The sequence below is a fragment of the Abramis brama genome (assembly GCF_963993115.1).
Source record: "Abramis brama genome assembly, chromosome: 5".
NCBI classification, from domain to species: Eukaryota; Metazoa; Chordata; class Actinopteri; order Cypriniformes; family Leuciscidae; genus Abramis; species Abramis brama.
Genome location: NC_139967.1, coordinates 41087788 through 41108007, shown reverse-complemented (window position 1 = coordinate 41108007; position 20220 = coordinate 41087788). Strand labels below are relative to the sequence as shown.

Genomic DNA, 20220 nt, shown 5'->3' with positions numbered 1-20220 from the left:
ATTTTAATAACATGACTTCACTATGGGACCACATCACTTTTTGTTGGGGTAATTTGATGAAGTCTTTTTAAGTGATTAAGTGATATCATTTGAGTACAGTAAAACATCTGTGCAGCCAAATGGTGCAGTCTTGTGTATCGGTGTGTTATTGGTGTGTAATCTCTACAGCATTAATGCCTACAGCACCAAGGAGAAGACTAGCAAAGATGACATCGTCGTAGAGATGAAGGCAAAAAAGACGGAGGAGTCTGTCTTACTGAAGGGCGTCAATGGGGAAAAGAAACCTCTCAATGACCAGGTAACCATGTATACTTAACTCTTATTCAAAGTACATAGCAATTATCAAGATGAGATGGCCATCAGGAACATCCCTTTAACTTTATTATATGGCGCTTTTTCCTGAAATAAAGAACAACATCCTTAGCTCATAAACGGAGGATTGTCGTCGACTAAAGATGGAATCTGTTACTCCCTGCTGACCCAACATCAAGTCTTAAGAGCTGGAGGCCGTCTTGTGGAGCAGCCACCTTTTCTGGATAAAGTGGACTGTACTTTTGTATCTCGTGTGTGAGCAGCAGTATTCATGCTTGGATAAATGGGACATAAGCGAGTTGATCCATAAAGGAAGATTGTTCTCTATTTTCTACTGTTCTTCAAAGTTTTTCTTCAACCAACGACCAATTCAAGACAGTGGACCTTTTCCATGAAAAACAAGCAAAATGAATTAAAGAGCAAACTGGTTGAAAAAAAACGTCTACATTGATGCTGTCTACACAGGATGCAACGCTTTGGCTACGTTCACACTGTCAATCCAAATCTGACTATTTGTGTATCCGATTGGAATCTGATCTAAAATTATTGACTGTCCACATTTTGTATCACAACTGTTCAGGGGTGAGTTTCCCAAAAGCATCGTTGGCCAACTATGATCGAAATTTCCATTGAACTCTATAGGTAACGACGGAACTTGCAACCATAGTTTGCTTTGGGAAACGCACCCCTGATCCGATTTGTGTGTCCCATCCCGCTCTTTTGTTTTATGGAATATCTGCATTGTTTTTATGGCAATGATGTTGCGTTGGTAGGCATACGCCAAAAACTACAACAACAACTGCAAGGGATTGCAATACAGATGTTGTCTTGTTTACAAAATGGAAATGTGTTGCCGCTGGTATGTGCGTTTAAAATGCTCCTCTGGCATTTTGAAGCAGCACAACCATGTTTTAGCAGCGACTTTTAGCATGTTTCCTATAACAACGTCTGACGTTTCCATTTTACGTGGCGTGAGAAATTCACATAGGCCTAAACCACGCGAAATCTGATCAGGGGTGCGTTTCCCAAAAGCATCGTTAGCCAACTATGTTCGCAAGTTCCGTCGTTATCAGCATATTTCAACGAGTCAGTGTTTCCCGAAACCAACGTTCTAACGAACATTCGCAAACAGCATCGCAATGATGTGTGGTTGGAACGACAGCTCTCGATCTGTGACAAGTTTCTTGTTTGCATGACATGTGGTCTCAATAAATCCTTATCTTGAGCCACATAAGCAAGCTGACATTCAGTACAACCTGTGTCTTTTATTTAGAATACATATTTGTCATTTACGTCTTTTAGTTTGCCAAGAGATTTAAAGCACTGTTTTTGAAGAGTGCGCATGTGCGAACGTGCTCTAGAACGTAAGAATGAGCCTATGATTGAATCTGGAAATAAAGCAAAATAACTGAGAAAAATGAGAAATAGTCCTCAGATGCCATGTCTGTAATTTATAGCAAAGCATCTAGCATTAATTCAATCTCAAACAGATTCATTAAAAGTAGTTATTACTACTACTAATGACGTGACGTCATTAACCAACGTGGTTGAAAGACCAATTTGCGACAATACAGTTTTGGGAAACAGTCGTGACTAGCTAGTTGACTTCTTCAACGATGCATCATACTATTGTAGTTAAGCAGCGAGTTATATAATTGTACGGAGAACGCACCCCAGAGCGGTCGGACTGAAACGGATTTCCAGAAATGCGATTTGAATAGGATCTCAAACCACATTTGAAAGTAGCTCAAAATGGATTTACAAAGAAATTTTTTTGTCGTTCACACTTGCTAAATCTGGTCGTATTTCAATCGGATTTGCACAAAAAACAGATTTGGACTGACAGTCTGAACGAGGCTTTAGAGTCGCCGTCAGTAAACGGTTGGCCCGTTCTAGTGCTGACGTACTCCTTGCGATAGTTTCAACAACAGGACAAGTGGATTTGGCGCATCCAATGTAGACAGCCTCAAGCTTTGGCGATGCGACAAAACCGTGCAAATTGTGACATTGATTTGAATGTAAAAATGCTTTAACAGACTAAATTCATTCTGCTTGTTTAACGAATGAGACACAATGTCTTTTTTAGAGAGACTGCCATCACTGGAGCCTGTAGCGCAACGACGTACTGGATTAAATCCATTATGTAGTGGACGTCTGATTTTTTCAATCACAGTGCTGATTGCCTACACAACACTACAACAAATACACTGGGTTGTTTCAACCCATGTTTGGGTCAAATATGGACAAACTCAACAGATGGGTTTAAAATTTTATTTACAAATTTAAAGTCCCCCTGTGGTGAAAATCAAGGTTTTAATATTGTTTATATATCTATGTGGTGTTTTTAATATGCTTTAAGACAAACCATGTGCAAATTCATTTTCTCTTTAAAACTGCAGTGAACCAAAGACAGTCTCAAAAACGCGTTTTGAAATCGCTTAGTTTCTGACGTCACAAACTACCTTGTAACCAATCACGTCAACATGTGATCATCAATGAGTGGACCTCTTAAATATGTCATTAAAACGCTTAAATATGTCATTTTGGTGAATATGAGTTTTAAGGGATACAATGATTGACTACAGGGGGACTTTGAACCAATGGTTAGGTTGGTCCATATTTGACCCAAACATTTTAGTACACCCCTACCTGCCCTACATTTTAGTACACCCCTAAACCTGCCCTACACCCTAATCTTAATCTGGTTTGCGTCCACTACCCATTGAATGTAATTCAGTTAATCAGCGCGATACAGACTGCAGTGTGGACATCTTGTTTTTAGACCACAAAAATGTATATATTATAAATATGTTTTATTGATCCTGTTTGTGACCCAGTTCGTTCCACTTGTGCTTTTCTAAGCTCTGTTCAGAAAAGATTTAGTTTTGCAATCCTTGCGTGATGCCGCAGAAAGCATACTTTGAAAAAAAAAAAACATTTGATTTTCATATGGCGAAAGTTGATTTTGTTTTCTATGTACAGTACAGAAACTTTTTGTCATGTCTTCTGATATTCCAGTAAATCCCAATGGACCAAATAAAAAAAATGCAAATTCCGTTTCAAAAGGCTGTTACTTAAAAAAACCCACGTAAAGTCATTGAGGATAACAGATGTGTACACACAGCCCTTCACAATATTAAGAAATCCCGTTCAACTTGGCAGTAAACCGAGGAAATGGATAAACATGACCAGGATTCAGCCAATAAAACAGAGCTGACACTTAATAGTGTGTGTACAGTCCAGCTCAAACTACTGCAGAGCTCATTTACTGTTTGTAAATAGTCGTAGGGAAGGAAATCGTAGCTCTTTGTGTTTCGACTGCTGAGGGGAATTGCAGCTCCCTCTGTTTTTGCCTCAACTGCAGTGCCTGCGGAAATGTGTCTTCATTTCACATCAATGTTAGCTACACTGAAACCTTTGTGTTGTCTTGTTCGTTTTGCGCATGTCTCTGTATTTGGTGAGGGGAAACTTTTTGTTGTTTTCGTAAATGCCATGAATAATTATACGTTTTATAAAAAGACGCTGTATGGTTTAGCCTGAAAACTTTTGGATCCTTAAATCATTTTGTTTTTGACTTTTGTTACTATCATTCAGTCGTCAATGTGATTTGTTCTAATGTACAGAGTTTTTCTTGTTTCATATTGTTGAATGTGGCTGACATGATGGCTTTGGCTTTTACATTTGTTCAAAAAGAACATGACACACATGTTATCTACATCAGTGTTCGAGGAAGCTGAACCTAATATCTTCAGGACTGTTGTTGCCATTCTAAACCACACTTGGACAATTCATTTTTGATTATAGCTGTGCTCATGCATTCTTTTAGCCTCAATGTTATAGTTAAATACCATCAAAAAATATAAAAAGTAGGCTGTTGTCCATTTTTGTTATTTTGCTCATTTAAAAAAGCTTTGCATTTATTGATGTAACAGAAACACAGGCATCTTTTTTTATATATTTGTGCAAATGTTGCATTTTAATAATATTTACACTCTCTAAATATAAGTGCGAGTCATTTGAGACTGTCAGAACACTGTCGAACCTCTGCATACTACACTGGCACCTTTTTCCTGCCTGTCCTTGTGAGCAAATTATGTTGTAATAGCGCAAACTATCATTCTCGTTGTAGATTGTTCGCAAACAGTTCCGCAATGTTTTATGTTTTGATTTCACTTATGGATGTAAATTAAGTACTTGTGGTTTGATGCTTGCATTTTTAAAAAAAAAAAATTTTGGCCCAAAAAAATAAAAATAAAGATATGTTACATTCAATGTTTGTCTCCAGCTTCTTGGAAACCTTCAGATCTGAATACAACCGAAGAAGAGTCTCTGTCTGCTAAAGTGAAGCATTCGAAAATATCAGGCAGGTTTTATTTAAATCACAGTTTCCATGATATCTGTTTTTGAGATTACTAAGGGCACGTTTGCATATGTCATTCAGCCTCACTGAATATATTCTTCTTAATTACTGTGTTATTTCGAGTTTAATTCTGTAGTGCTGAATAAAACTGAAAACCTCCAGACACATAATTGTTATAATGAAATGATAAAAAAACAAAAAACATTTGCTTATAACAGTAATCAGAATGTCTGAAAGACATCACCAAAACAAAGAAGTGTAATTCAACCTAATTTATCTTCCAGACTTATACAGTTTTCAATTGGGAAAGTATGAAAGAAAAATAGAGGAAGGCTGCCCTCTACAGTTTACTTAAATCACACAGGGCTCAAGCTGTCCTGAATCAGGATTCATTTGTCGAACATTATGGAGACCTTTGTGCATTTGGGTCATTTCTGTTATGCTGTCCTTTTAAACTCTAACTTAATATATATTTATATATACCTTTGTTGTAATTTAAAGAATTATTTACTATTTAAAGGGGTTCAACACCACAAAACATCACAGAATTCATAAAATCCAGTGTTTTTGCTTGTTTGGGCTACTGAACAAAACCATCACAAACTATGTAACTTCCATGATGATTAAGGGGCTGGTTTTTAGTAAAAGGGCAGTTACCATTCATAAAATTGTCGAATTGTCTGCAGGCATTAGAGTTGTTTGAAATCTTTTTAAAATTCTTCCTGTTTTAATTCTCAAAACTTGTTTATATTATTGCATTTCTACATACTTCTATATTCTACTATTTACTACTTCATTTTCCTCTTCTGTTTAATTTTGTTTCTCATTGTTATTTGTATCGCCTACCTGTCTGTATATTGTTTTGCACATTAATAAAAAAAGATAAATAAAAGGGCGTTTCAAAAGACTTACTTGAAGGAAACTGAAACTGACAATAGAAAAACCAACAACAAAATAAAATTGATGACCAACCAACCAACCACCAAGTCAGAAGTCAAAATACCCGAGAGCATGCCAAATTACATCTTTAGAATTGAAAAAGAGTTTAATGGGGCTATATAAAAACTGTAATGTATCGCTTTTCTGTTGCCAATGTGAACTGCTTGTAACGAAACTTTCCCGACGTCCTAGGTTGCCTATGAAAGCCAGACTGACTTTTATGTGAAGAACTCGGGTCGTTTTTGCCGGGAAAATCAAAAGGATGTGTTTACGCGCGCTCCCGAGAGCCTTTCTCCAGTTCAATGACACATCAAATAAATGATTATTAAGGCGAAAGATACATTCTTTCCTGTAAATTCTGTAATGTCAATTTGTCAAGCAAATAAAAGGGATTAATTACTGAATACAAACTCAGCCTACAATCAAATTATCTGCATGTGCAAACATATCCACATTACTATGATCAGATGCTTTCTTAACTGCCGCTTTCTCACAGCTGTCATTTTTGTTGCGTGATTACTTTGTTATTGAGAGGAAAGCGCGCGAGCAGTGCAGACGTCTGCCAGCGTGTAGGCTATGGCGTGAGGAAGCAGTAGCCTATGCTGTAGCTGCAAAGGTATTTCCAACTTCTTTTAACTTCTAACTAAGCGAAGAATGGAAAAATAACTTCCATGTGAGAATATCGGGATCTTGAATCACGTTCAACCTTTTGTTCTTGAGTGCGAGCACAAGCACGTTGCTGGCTGCAGTTCACATAACGGCCACTGGTGTCGCTAATAAAAAGGGTTTCTGAATTCTTTAACCCATTTGTGCCCAAATTTTTCTGAATGGTTTCATGCATATAATCGTGTTAATAGTGTCCTATGTGAACATGTTCTGCATTTATTTTCCCCAGGTTTTTTTTCTTTTTTCTTTCTTGAAAATCATATTTGAATGTGCGGCAACTATCGTTGCGGTGGGCAAATATGTTGTATGCACACCCTCAATGTAAAATATGAATAGGAGGAGAACATTTGGCATTTATCTCAAAATAACTGCTTTCAACAGATCAATCTTTATTCATAAACCAATTTATTATGTATAAAAGTCGAAGAACATTTGATGCAAACCCAAAAAAACTGCATCTAGCTTATAATCTCTTGAATATGAAAACACAACAAAAAACAAATCCATTTGCCTTAACCATTGTGCGCTGTTCAGGGTCTTTTTGACCCACATTTCTAACTTTCATTCATGGGGATAACATGGATAATTTGACATGGTTTAGTGTATGATTTTTGCCCATCTTTTGGAAAATGCTGTTTTAAAAGTAACAAATGAAGAGTTCAGATGCAAAAGCCTCTAAGTGCCATCTTAAATTTTCTTCTAAAATGATCATTTTTATCAAGCTCGTATATTTAAGTTCAGTAATTTCACTTAAATGGCAATGAAAATGACCTATTAATTGTCATTTAAGTGAAATTACTGAACTTAAATATACGAGCTTGATAAAAATGATCACTCTAGAGGAAAATTTCAGATGGCACTTAGAGGCTTTTGCATCTGAACTCTTCAAATTATCACTTTAACCAGTAGATGGCTGCAGAACTATTTGCTATTTGACTAACTGAAAGACATCTTTTCACAAGTTTTTGCAGTTGTATTCATATCTACATATTATGAAATCACAATTTCAAAGTTTAGGCACTTTTTGTACTGAAAAAAAAAAAAAATGTTTTTCAGTAGGCTAATGTTATATTATGATTAGAATCAAATGAATTTTATCAATGGACAAAATTCATCCTCAAAATCAGAAACAACACAGAACACACATAGACAGAAATGAAGTGGCACACTTTAAATTTGTAGAATTATATGAAAAACAGATGTTTGAAATAAATGATAAACTCTAAAAACAACTTTTCTCTTTGTAAATCCTGATCAGGTTTGATTCTAATCATAATGTAACATTATTGAAAAACTGATTTTTTTTTTTTCAGTACAAAAACTGCTAAACTTTGACAAAAAGTAACTTTTATTGTTATAATTGTGATTTCATTATATGTAGATATGAATCTACCTGGAAAAACTTGTGAAAAGAAGTCTTTTAGTTTGAAACTTTTAGTACTTTTAGAGCTCTGCAGCCATCTACTGGTTAAAGGGATTTTTTTTTTTTACTTTTAAAACTGCATTTTCCAAAATGTGGGCAAAAATCTTACATTAAACCAAGTCAAATTATCCATGTTATCCCCATGAATTAAAGTTAGAAATGTGGGTATTTTATAAGGTGAATTTTACATAAATTTTTTTTTTTCTTTTTGGATAATTTTTCTTTTCTTTTCTTGAACATTTTGTGGAGTAAAAATGTCCAAATGTGGAGTAAAAACATTAATAAACTGAGTAAAATTACATTTGTTTAAAATATATATTGTTACAAAATTACATTTTGTTGCCTGGGGTCTCTCAGACCCCAAACAGCCTGACTGTAAACCGCAAACGAACAGCGCACAAGGGCTAAAGTTGTTGAACAGTGCAGAACAAAGTGCAGCCATAACAATTAACATAACATTGTGTATCAAAAAGTTAAATGAAAATAAATAAATACAAATAAATAGAATGGAGAAAAAATATATGTATATAACAAACAAAAAAGAGATGGTCCTCACTGCAGAACACGAAATCCAGGGGGAGGAGTTGGATCCAGATCCAGCTCCTCCCACCTTACATATACCTAAACCTACCCATCTCCACCCCCTGATCCCTAAACCCACCCCTAAACCTACCCATCTCCACCCCCTGATCCCTAAACCCAGCCCTAAACCTACCAATCTCCACTCCTTAGATCTGGATCCAACTCCGCCCCCTGGATCAGTAGAGTAGAGGATCAGTATAAACAGTAGAGATGTCATTTAAAGGGTTAAGTTATGTTTATGCACTAAACAAGACCAATAACCTTGATTTATGAACCTATTAACACAGTATCCATTTTCCCATGATATATGTACTTACAAGGCATTTGCCCACCGGCAACTATAGTTGCCGCTTGGACTTTTGACTAAGTATACAAAAAACTATAGATCTCTTGTAAGATTTGTTTTGTTTGGATGATTCTAGAGACCTTCATGATTATGTAGATATATATATATATATATGTCAACAAAAAATACTTATTAGTAACATGAAAATGACCTTTCTTTGGGAGGGTTTGCCTTCGCCATGCTTCCTGGAAGTAGGGGTAGGAAGTTGACAGCCTCATGTGACAGGAAGGAAGTGAATACCTTTTTTTTTCTTCTTGAAATCCTTTATTTGGTTGTTTGCTTGCATGTCATTGAGAAATAAAACATGGACTACATCTAGAAAAATACTTACAAAAGGAAAATGACAACTATGCACTGCGGTAACTATAGTTGCCGGTGGGCTTAATTCATATTTTATCAGGTTTTATCATATTTGCTTAAATAAATGTGGTATATGTGCATGAGAGCAGCAGAGAACAATCTTTATCCATATGTTTACAATTGTGAGTTTAATATTTTTATTATCATTATAGCATTTATGTCTCTCTGAACACTGCAGATACTTAATTAGTGTCCATGTATGAGAACAGAACACTGCTAACATAACATATTCAGTGCACACGTATTTCTTTGTTTATAAATCGTTATAAAACTTCTTGGATGAACTTGAAAAGTGACGCATCCTGATGTTTGTATTTACATTATACAACAGAAACGTACAGTATGTGCGTTTCAGAATTGCAGGTTATTTCCTCCAGGTCTCTGTTGGGAGGTAATAACCTTGCTCTGTCTCAGATTATAGCTAAGCTGGATGTGAGTTAATGCTGGGACTCAGATACCCGTACGCATCCTCAGGACATTCTTCAAGGGTAGAGGGAGGAGGATGATGGAAATGTGTGTTCTGATTATGGATAGAAGTCTGTCAGAGTGTGTTAAAGTCACCATGAAATCAAAATCGACAGTTCTTGTTTCTTAAAGGTGCTCTAAGTGATGTTGGGTGACATCACTTCTTATTGACGTTCAAAGTATTGTCAAACAAAATGGAGGCTAGCTCGACCCTCCCTCCTCCTCATCCGGTCCTCTTCCCCTCCCTTCCGTGCTTTTCCTGATGTAAATTCGGGACTTTGCTTCTCCTTTTTCCCTCTTCTTTGCTATTTGCTCATCGGAACATTGTCTTGTGGGTCGTGTGTCGGCCATATCAAAATTCAAGAGAATATAATTCTAACGTTAGTCGTTGTCTAGGACATCTCTCCTCTAGCTAACTTCCCTCTTCCTGCTTCTCTCTCCACTCCCACCCCCCCCCCCCCCCCCCCCCCCCCCCCCCCCCCCCCCCCCCCCCCCCCCCCCCCCCCCCCCCCCCCCCCCATCATGTGCACGTGCACGTGCACTAACCCCACAACCCACACCCCCAAATCACTCTTGTCGGTTATTGGCTGGAACACTGTTTGTTATGTTTCATGGTCCAGGTTGGGCCAGTTTGTTTTTGTTGCAGTTTGTTTTTGTTTGTGGAGCCTGGGCTGTCTACAGAGGCCGCGTTTTTTTTACAGTGGGTTCCAGGCAGTTAGCGGATAGTGAGGAGATGTTTGCTCTATGTGACAAAAATGTTTCGGCCTAAAAAACGCGTGACATCGCTTAGAGCACCTTTAATGGAATATTGCAGTATTTATTATAAATTATTTATCCGTGCAGCCCATCATTATTTTTTAATTCATGTGCCCGCATAATTTTTAATCAAAATAACTTTTGCAGCAACTTCTCTTCTCTGATGATGTGTTTACTGGCATGAGGGCGGGACAACCTGTCACTCACATGACATCACAACAATAGCAAATCACAACAATCCCATCAATTCCAGATGGTCAAAATCAAGTTCTGCCCTACATTTTTTTCTTGTTCAAGAAGCCATTTCACTCATATATAGGCGTCACAATAAGGAAAGAAAAGACTAGCAGTCTCATTGGTTCATACTGTGACTCTCAAACTAATCCTGTGTCTTTTAATTGACATCATCCAAACACCTGGCATTAAAACGTTGCACAATACTTCCCTCATTGGCCCAATTCCCTTGTTAGTACAGGTTGAATGAAATTAAAGTTGGAAGTTTACGAGGGCACAAATCATCACCCCACTGTTAGGTCATTGTATGGGCAGATGAATGGCTCCATGTAGTTTGGAATTTATCCCTGTGTATATTGGGAGTAAAGAGTCTAATCTCATAAGAGGCTCAGCTGCTTGAGGCCGCATGGAGAAGAGGAAGAGAGCGAACAGAAGCATTGTAATTTTACACTCTGATTGTGTCTGTCGTGTCACACCACTCTCGGGAGAAGAGGGATTTTTTCTGTCGGACATGTCACTTGAGGTTGGACGTCCCAATGCATTGAGAATGCAGCGGGTTGAGGAGAATCCTGGAGCTGCTCTCATGGATTTACCAGGATGTTAAGGTTCATGCGCTTGAATTGTATCTGAGGTTTGTACATGCAAAATGCATTTGAGCAGTTGTCACTCAATTTAGATATTCATTAGTCTTTTTTTTTTTTAAATAACTTTATAATTTGAGACTTGAACTTTGAGAAAACAAATTCTGAAAGAAAGTGTCTTGGTTGTGTGCAGGCCAGTTTTTAAGTACCACTGAAATGCTATTATAATTATTCTTTTAATATTTTGTTTTTATTTAAATGTGAATTAAAGTTTTATTAATTTTGTTGTGTGTTTTTATCATTTTTTATATGTATAAATTGCTTAATAATTTTTATTTCAATAAATTGTTTTAGTTATTTTAGTATATCAATACCAATATATCAACTAATGAGGAATGCTGCCTTGGCAACTATTGAATAAATACATTTTTTTATATATTTTTTCAGTTAAATTTTTATTTTATTTCACAGAAATGTATTTTTATGGTTATAACTATAACTATAACTATAAACCGTAATGCAGACAGGCATTTCAAATATATTCGCTAAACATTTTGTATATCTTAATATTTCTATCTATTTTGTCTTATTTAAGGTGTAAAACACGGTCAAATTCAAAAATAGAGAAAAAATGTTCTGAAAGGAAGTGTCTTGATTGGATGCCAGATGAGATACTATTATAGTTCTTATTAATATTTTGAATTAGTTTTTGCAGTTTTCAGTTTAATTTGAGTTTTTTTTTGTTTGTTGTTTTTGATAGGTTTTGTCATTTTATTTTTTATTTTAAAAAGTATATATATATATATATATATATATATATATATATTAATGTATATAGGCCTAATACATATTATAATATACATTAAAAATATATACATTTATTAATTTCTATTTCAGTTTTAGCTATAGCTATAGTTATAGTACATCAAAATAAAGCTAAATGAAAGCAAGGAATGCTGTCTTGACAACTTGTTGTTATTTAATTTTTTTCAGTTAAGGTTTATTTTATTTCAAGTAACAACGTTTTAGTTAACTATAATAAACCCTATGCAGACAGGAATTTCTAATATTTGCTGAATATCTTATTAATCTTTGTATCTATTTTGTCTTTCCAGTGCAGAGATGGCGTGGTTGATTATTGAGACTAGCTGCAGCCTGATCGGCTGGTTCTTTCTGTATGTGTTGCTGTGTCACTTGAACAGTGTTGGAGATTATGAGTGGAACTGCAGGCTGGTAACTTTGATCCATGGCATCCTGAGCGTCTGTGTGACTGCCTACATTGGCTTCATTGCTGGGCCATGGCCTTTCACACACCCAGGTAAATTGTCCTGTCTTGTTTTGAAACCTTTTTTACTTCAGTATTGTGACGTATTTCCGAATGGAATGAAATGAAATATTGAATGAGAAAAAATAGAGGGCTTGATTGCAGCAGACTGATGATAGGAGGATAAGAATATTCTGTCCAAGCCGTCAAACTGACATCATCAGAAGAGGAACATTCTTCCTGAGGGGAAGCAAATGTTCAGATTTTAACTAAAGATTACGAAGACATTTTCTTTTTCTTTAACTTGCACAGATTATTTGTTCACCACAAGACATGTGGTAACAAAATAAATAGGTTTAGTTTTTATTTCTTGCAGATTTGAACCCTAAAGCATGACTCATATAGTATTGGGTTAAAAGATTCAAGAGTGTTACCAGTGGTTATGTTTAGGGTTAAGGGTTAGGTCACGTTATATTATATTATATTATATTATATTATATTATATTATATTATATTATATTATATTATATTATATTATATTATTATTTAAAGGGGTGGTTGATTATGATTTCACTTTTCTAACTTTAGTTAGTGTGTAATGTTCTGCATCTGCCAAGTTACAATGCTCAAAGTTCAAAGCAAGGGAGATATTTGCTTTTAAAGAAATTGCTTTTTAAGGACTACAACAAACGGCTGGTAGAGACTACACGACATTCCTCCCGGGTCAGTGACATCACCAACCCTAGAATTTACATAAACCCTGCCCCGGGAATGAGATTTATAGATTATCATGAAAGAATATGCTAATCAATGACTAGAAGATAACTACACATAAGCTACATGAATTCATCAACTAACCATTCAGAAATGTCCTGTTGCTTGCTTCTACATGTTGTCACTTCTTCTTGAGTCTCTCTATCTTTCTCTGAATCCGGTTTGAACATAAAAGGCTAAAAGGTTTTGAAATTTTCAGTGCATGTCTGTGTGAGTGCAAGCTGTTGTAGCTCCGCCCTCTGTGCCGGGAGCAGCAGCTCATTTGCATTTAAAGGAACAGACACAAAACAGTGCGTTTTTGCTCACCCTTAAAAATTGTCAATTTTGACATGCTATATAAAATATCTGTGGGGTATTTTGAGCTAAAACTTCACATACACACAGATTTATTTTACATCTTGTGAAAAGGGCATTATACCACCCCTTTAAATGACCCTGTAAAGCAGGGATGGGCAACTTCAGTCCTGGAGGGCCACTGTCCTACAGAGTTTAGCTTCAACTCTAATCAAACACACCTGAACAAGCTAATCAAGGTCCTCAGGATTACTAGAAAATTACAGGCAGGTGATTTTTTCAGGGTTGGAGCTAAACTCTGTAGGACAGTGGCCCTCCAGGACCGAAGTTGCCCATCCCTGCTGTAAAGCATGACTTATGAAATAATTAAAAAATAGTTTTTTAAATCGGAACATTTTACATTTTCTTAATTTCCACAACTTTTCCATGACATATAACATTTTTTTCATAACAAATTAAAATATAAATTTCCACAACTTTTGGAACAATGTATTGAATCTTTATTGAAACAGTTTATTGAACCTTTAGACAAATGAATATTAATTATATATATATATATATATATATATATATATATATATATATATATATATATATATATATATATATATATATATATATAGGATTGAGAATCCTATATATTGAGGATTGAGTATATCCTGTAATAAGGGAAGCTGCAGTTTCAAAACAATTTAAAATTGTTTTGAAACTGCAGCTTCCCTTATTACAGGATATACTCAATCCTACGAATGCAGCAACCAGCACCATTGCTGATCCGCACAGTCAGATCATTTCTCCACATTGTGTCAATTACAACTGTCTGTCAAGCCTTTAAGAATGAATTGGATGTGACTTTTGTCTCTCCTCTTGTTTCCAGGCACTGAAAACACATCTCTCCAGATCCTGGCTCTTGTTCTCAGCTTGGGATACTTCTTCTTCGACATGGCTTGGTGTGTGCATTTCCGCACCGAGGGTCCGGTGATGTTGGCCCACCACACCATGAGCATCTTTGGAATCCTGCTGGCGCTGGGACTCGGCGAGTCGGGCATCGAGACTTGCGCTGTCCTCTTCGGCAGTGAGATCACCAACCCGCTCCTGCAGGCCCGCTGGTTCCTCAAGCGCATGGGCCGCTACGACAGTTTAGCTGGAGATGTGGTGGACCTGCTCTTCATTCTTCTGTTTGCCTCTGTGAGGATCGGGGTTGGGAGCAGAATGCTGTACTGTGAATTAACCTCTCCAAAGCCATTGTTTATAGTGAAAGTTTGTGGGGTGGCTATTTACACTCTCTCCTGGATCTTCATGGTGGACATTGCACGTTTTGCCTGCAGGAAAACTCGCACCAAATACAGGCGATGGAAGGAACGGTACAAGCTGGATGATTTTAATGGACACGCTGTTAAAGTGAAATAGACCATTCTGTGAACAAATGGCATATGTGCTGATATATGTAGCTAGAAGGATTGTGTTAAAGGGATAGTTCAGCCAAAAATGAAAATTCTGTCATCATTGATTTACCCTCCAAACCTGTATGAATATCTTTCTTCTACTAAACACAAAGGAAGATATTTTGAAGAATATGGGTAACCAAATAGTTGATGGACTCCATTGACTTCCATAGTATGAATTTTTTTTTTTTTTAAATACTATGGAAATCTTCTTTTGTGAAGAAATTCATACAGGTTTGGAACAACTTGAGGGTGAGTAAATGATAACAGAATTACAATTTTGGGGTGAACTATCGCTTTAACTTAACATGGTTTCTACACCTTTTCACTAATTCATTTCTATTAATTATACTGGATACATTTACATAAAAGTTGAAAAATTTAAAACATATCAAAATGTATATTAATTAAGGCTATTTCCAATTCCTGACTTTCCCAAATTATCTAATCAACCAATCACATGGCAGTTGCTTCAATGCATTTAGGGGTGTGGTCCTGGTCAAGACAATCTCCTGAACTCCAAACTGAATGTCAGAATGGGAAAGAAAGGTGATTTAAGCAATTTTGAGCGTGGCATGGTTGTTGGTGCCAGACGGGCCGGTCTGAGTATTTCACAATCTGCTCAGTTACTGGGATTTTCACGCACAACCATTTCTAGGGTTTACAAAGAATGGTGTGAAAAGGGAAAAACATCCAGTATGCGGCAGTCCTGTGGGCGAAAATGCCTTGTTGATGCTAGAGGTCAGAGGAGAATGGGCCGACTGATTCAAGCTGATAGAAGAGCAACTTTGACTGAAATAACCACTCGTTACAACCGAGGTATGCAGCAAAGCATTTGTGAAGCCACAACACGCACAACCTTGAGGCGAATGGGCTACAACAGCAGAAGACCCCACCGGGTACCACTCATCTCCACTACAAATAGGAAAAAGAGGCTACAATTTGCACAAGCTCACCAAAATTGGACAGTTGAAGACTGGAAAAATGTTGCCTGGTCTGATGAGTCTCGATTTCTGTTGAGACATTCAGATGGTAGAGTCAGAATTTGGCGTAAACAGAATGAGAACATGGATCCATCATGCCTTGTTACCACTGTGCAGGCTGGTGTTGGTGGTGTAATGGTGTGGGGGATGTTTTCTTGGCACACTTTAGGCCCCTTAGTGCCAATTGGGCATCGTTTAAATGCCACGGCCTACCTGAGCATTGTTTCTGACCATGTCCATCCCTTTATGACCACCATGTACCCATCCTCTGATGGCTACTTCCAGCAGGATAATGCACCATGTCACAAAGCTCGAATCATTTCAAATTGGTTTCTTGATCATGACAATGAGTTCACTGTACTAAAATGGCCCCCACAGTCACCAGATCTCAACCCAATAGAGCATCTTTGGGATGTGGTGGAACGGGAGCTTCGTGCCCTGGATGTGCATCCCACAAATCTCCATCAACTGCAAGATGCTATCCTATCAATATGGGCCAACATTTCTAAAGAATGCTTTCAGCACCTTGTTGAATCAATGCCACGTAGAATTAAGGCAGTTCTGAAGGCGAAAGGGGGTCAAACACAGTATTAGTATGGTGTTCCTAATAATCCTTTAGGTGAGTGTAAATTTCCTTGACATATTAAGACTTTATTTATTTCCTCAACTTTTGCAAGACATATTAAGATTTTAATTTTAATAACTTTTTATTATGACATATTAAGATCTTATTCATTTCCACTGCTTTCCGTAACATATTACTATTTTCCTTGACATATTAAGATTTTATTCATTTACACAACGTTTAATGGCATATTAAGATATTAATTCATTTTCATATTAAGACTTACAATTTCATGACTTTTCTGTGACATATTATGATTTTATTAATTTCCATTACTTTTCCGTAACATATTAATATATTTTATTAATTTCTGTGACATATTAAGGTTTTAGTCATTTTGATTACTTTTCCATGACATATTCATATTTTATGTATATTAATGACATTCCAAGGTCTAGACAACAACTTTAAAAATCCCGCATAAATGTGAATTTTAATGACTGAGTGAACTGTGTGTTACGAACTCCAAACCAAAGTGCTCAAAAACACAACTACACATTAACATGAATGTGCAATCAAACAGAAAAGTACAATGACAATGAGAGTGCACTCATGTTTCACATCTGCTATTGCTATTGAGCCTGTGAATGAGAGAAGGTTTTCTTGTGCAATGTCATTGCCTGTTACTGCAAAAGCTGATACTGTATTTCCTCAGCAGACAGAAAGAGCCAATACTGCTCCGGACGCGCTCACACAGTTTTGCCCCCACCTTCTTCTCAAACATTTCTGCTCTTCTGTGAAGCCTGTAGAATTAAACCCGCTCCACACTCTCTTCCCATAGTAATTGGTTTTACAGGTTTAATGACACAACTCAGATTCACCACTAACCTCTTGTGGATTTTCAAATGGTTTCTTGTCACACTGCAAAAACTTCCTTTAGGATTCATATCTGTATATTCTTAAAGCTAAAGTTATGAGTTAAGGTCATTGCATTTAAAAAGAAAAGACGTAAGCATCTGTTCTGTGATCTGTTTGGACTGGTATTTCTCTCTTTTATATAGACACTAAACCATAGACAGGAAGATGTTAGGGACCGTTCGGTATTTATGGAAGGGGCCACCGGAGGAAAATAGGGGAGGGTCATGTCTTTTTATTCTTTGCTGAGGGGAGGGTCATCCAACTTTTTTTAGTCTAGGTGGAGGGTCACCCAACTTTTATATTCATGAAAATAGCAACATTTCAAAGTGGCTTGTTTGGTGCTATTTTTTCCATTTAGCTCCATGTTGACCTCGCGTTATCAGCCCCCCATCGATATCAGATGGGTCTGACCCAACAAAAATCCAGTTTGGCGCTGTTTGACAGTGCGCGTGTGCACTTCAGTTCGCGCTCAGAAAAAGTGCATCATGTCAGAACAGAATGCCAAAGAAATGTTTACCCGGCAAAGCTTTAAAGCACGAGCAAATAATGAACTTTTGTGATTGTGAATAAGTGCACAATGTCCTCTGAGTGTAACTCTACCGCTGCATTAACATGTGATGTCAACGTACGTCGAGTTTTACAGTATTGGGGAGATAGTGTTGGAACTGCAGCTGATAGAATGTGCGCTGTAGCGCGATACTACCATATTTTAGTTTCCATTGTTATTTTGTTTCCACGATGTGTAAGATGTAGGGCTACCACATCTTTAAATTACTATTAGTATTATTTAAGTTAACATAATAAAATACGTAGACCTACACCACAAAAACTAGTTGAGGATAAATTCGTTAAAATTGGGCGATTCCAGTGTTATGGACGTGACATTTGCAGTCAAAACTTGAAATATAAATTCTCAGAAAATGCATTTAATACCAATATTTTGAAACGTCTGAAAGGAGTCAAGACATTAGAAAAATATCAGTCTACACATGCGTTTTATATTTAATATGAGGGAAATACACATGTGACGTGACACAAAAAATCTTTAACTTTTAGGTGGCAAAATATTTTTTAGTAATTCTATAAATTACACTGTGCAAACCAAAAGATATATACCCACCGGATGAATAAAGATCGGCCTCCACAGAACATAAAATATTATTTTTATTTTATTTTTCGTGTTTGCATTTATGTGAAAAAAAAAAAAAAAAAAAAAAAACAATGTTACGGACGTGACAGTTCTCCATTACGGACATGACTGCTCTGAAAGCGAAATTTCACAGAGACCTCAAACAGAAAGCACAAAACCTTTCTTTAAAGTGAATTTCGTTTTTTTATTAATTGTATCTTAATTTTAATCAATGTTTCATCTGGATTTAATAAATAAGAAGTAAATATAGTAGAAAACAGATAATCATGACACGGAGGCGCGGGCGAGTGAACTGGACTCGTCTCATAAATGAACCGAAACTCAGCGTAAGGTAGCCTATGCTACTTGCCTCACAGACCTGAGAAATATATAGAAAGCTTGAAATGTCTACTTTTAAACAACAATTCAAAACGAAGGAAAACAGACTGCTTTCTGATATGAAATGTGCATTTCTCTCTGGCGCGTTCTGAGATCGCGACGCATCGTCAACTTCATCTTTGCAGTCGACACAGAAAACACTTGTTTAGGCCTATTAATAAACAATTAAAATGTCTCCTTGCTATATGTGACATATTAATAATCATTACTTTTGCCGGTTCTTTGTGACAACTTTTAGATGCTTTGTTGGCAGCGCCACCCACATGTTGAACGAGTCACACTGCATCAGTACCGAAAACATGATTTTTTTCTGATCTAAAATCAAAAATCGTGAACCGAATCGTAGGTTTGGTCTATCATTACAGCCCTAGTAAGATGAGAAAGCAAGAGTTTATGAGTTTAACAAAACAATGGCTGAACATCTTCGCCAAGCGCAAACCAGTACAGAAGTAGGCTAATCAATAAATTATCGGGGAGGGTCATGCCTTTTTTCACAATCATTTTGGAGGGTCATAGAAAAAATTATTGCTGGCGAAGGGAGGGTCATGTCTTTTTTGACAACAGATCTCAAAACTCCTCCGGTGGCCCCTTAAATAAAAAACGAACAGTCCCTTAGGCCACTGTATCCAAACCACAGAAGAATCTTGAAATGTTAAAAATGGCAAGCTATATTGATAATGCAAGAGGCCTGTTTTGAACGTAACATGTAGGCCTAGATTTTTTAGTATGTATGAGTCCACATAAATAAAGCCTCTCAACTACAACCTACAACTTTCACAATAAAGATTTCACAACTGCATTTTTTCCCCATTTGTTTTATTTATTATAATTTTATTTTAATTTTCTTGTGACAGATGAGAAAACCCTGCCAATATCAGTATCCCTGTTCACACATGAGCTAAATTATTTACAGATTTAAATGTTACTGTGGGATCAGAAACACTGGAAATATATCTATTCATTGATATACAGATATTCATTGTTTAAAACTTTTGAACCGCTAGGTGGCGCAAAAGATTGAAATATGCTCCTTATCACTATTGACCAATAAATCACAGCTCTATTGTATCAGTGTCTTTCATTCCAAATGAATTATTTCTGTTTTATTTTCTCCTTATTTGGTATTTTATAGATTATAACTTACGCAGCTCTATGCCTATTTGTTTAACACAACATGACCATGAATAAAAGCCAGGTTATTTTTTTGTTATTGTTGTTGTTGTTGTTGTTGAATATTACAATAATTATATGATGAATATGAATGTATATGAAAGTTACACATGCTTAATTGATTTCAGCATCAATTTAACTATGGATATGCTTCTTTCGAATGTTTCATTAACATAGTGACTTTGTTTATTCTTTGCCGTTTCTGGCTAATCTGTAAACCATCTAACTTGAATTATTGGTTTAAGTGAGTGAGTA

The 20220-nt window shown here is 36.4% G+C and overlaps 2 protein-coding genes across 4 annotated transcripts in view; both read left to right on the top strand.

Annotated features, from left to right (window-relative positions):
- mcama (melanoma cell adhesion molecule a) overlaps window positions 1-4578 on the top strand; it is a 63794-nt gene extending 59216 nt beyond the window's left edge. The window contains exons 15-16 of one of the 2 annotated variants that reach the window (XM_084113569.1): window positions 184-298; window positions 411-4578. In XM_084113569.1, coding sequence (XP_083969695.1) covers window positions 184-298; window positions 411-431 — 136 coding nt within the window. In that variant the 3' untranslated portion in view covers window positions 432-4578. Of the gene's footprint in view, window positions 1-168; window positions 299-410 lie in introns of both variants that reach the window. The other variant, XM_084113568.1, reaches the window with a different exon arrangement.
- Window positions 4579-10849: 6271 nt separating this feature from the next.
- tlcd5b (TLC domain containing 5b) lies at window positions 10850-19594 on the top strand. Of its 2 annotated transcripts, XM_084113395.1 has the most exons (4): window positions 10850-11074; window positions 12140-12342; window positions 14234-17444; window positions 19412-19594. In XM_084113395.1, exons 2-3 carry the CDS (start codon window positions 12147-12149, stop codon window positions 14764-14766), a joined length of 729 nt encoding a protein of 242 aa, XP_083969521.1. In that variant the 5' UTR covers window positions 10850-11074; window positions 12140-12146; the 3' UTR covers window positions 14767-17444; window positions 19412-19594. The 2 variants fall into 2 exon arrangements, with proteins under 2 accessions (XP_083969521.1, XP_083969520.1); XM_084113394.1 differs by lacking the exons at window positions 10850-11074; window positions 12140-12342 and having other exon boundaries at window positions 14928-17444.
- The last annotated feature ends 626 nt before the right edge of the window (window positions 19595-20220 follow it).

Coding starts and splice junctions, on each gene's coding strand:
- tlcd5b (XM_084113394.1), top strand. CDS start 15,338: ATGGGAAAGAAAGGTGATTTAAGCAATTTTGAGCGTGGCATGGTTGTT.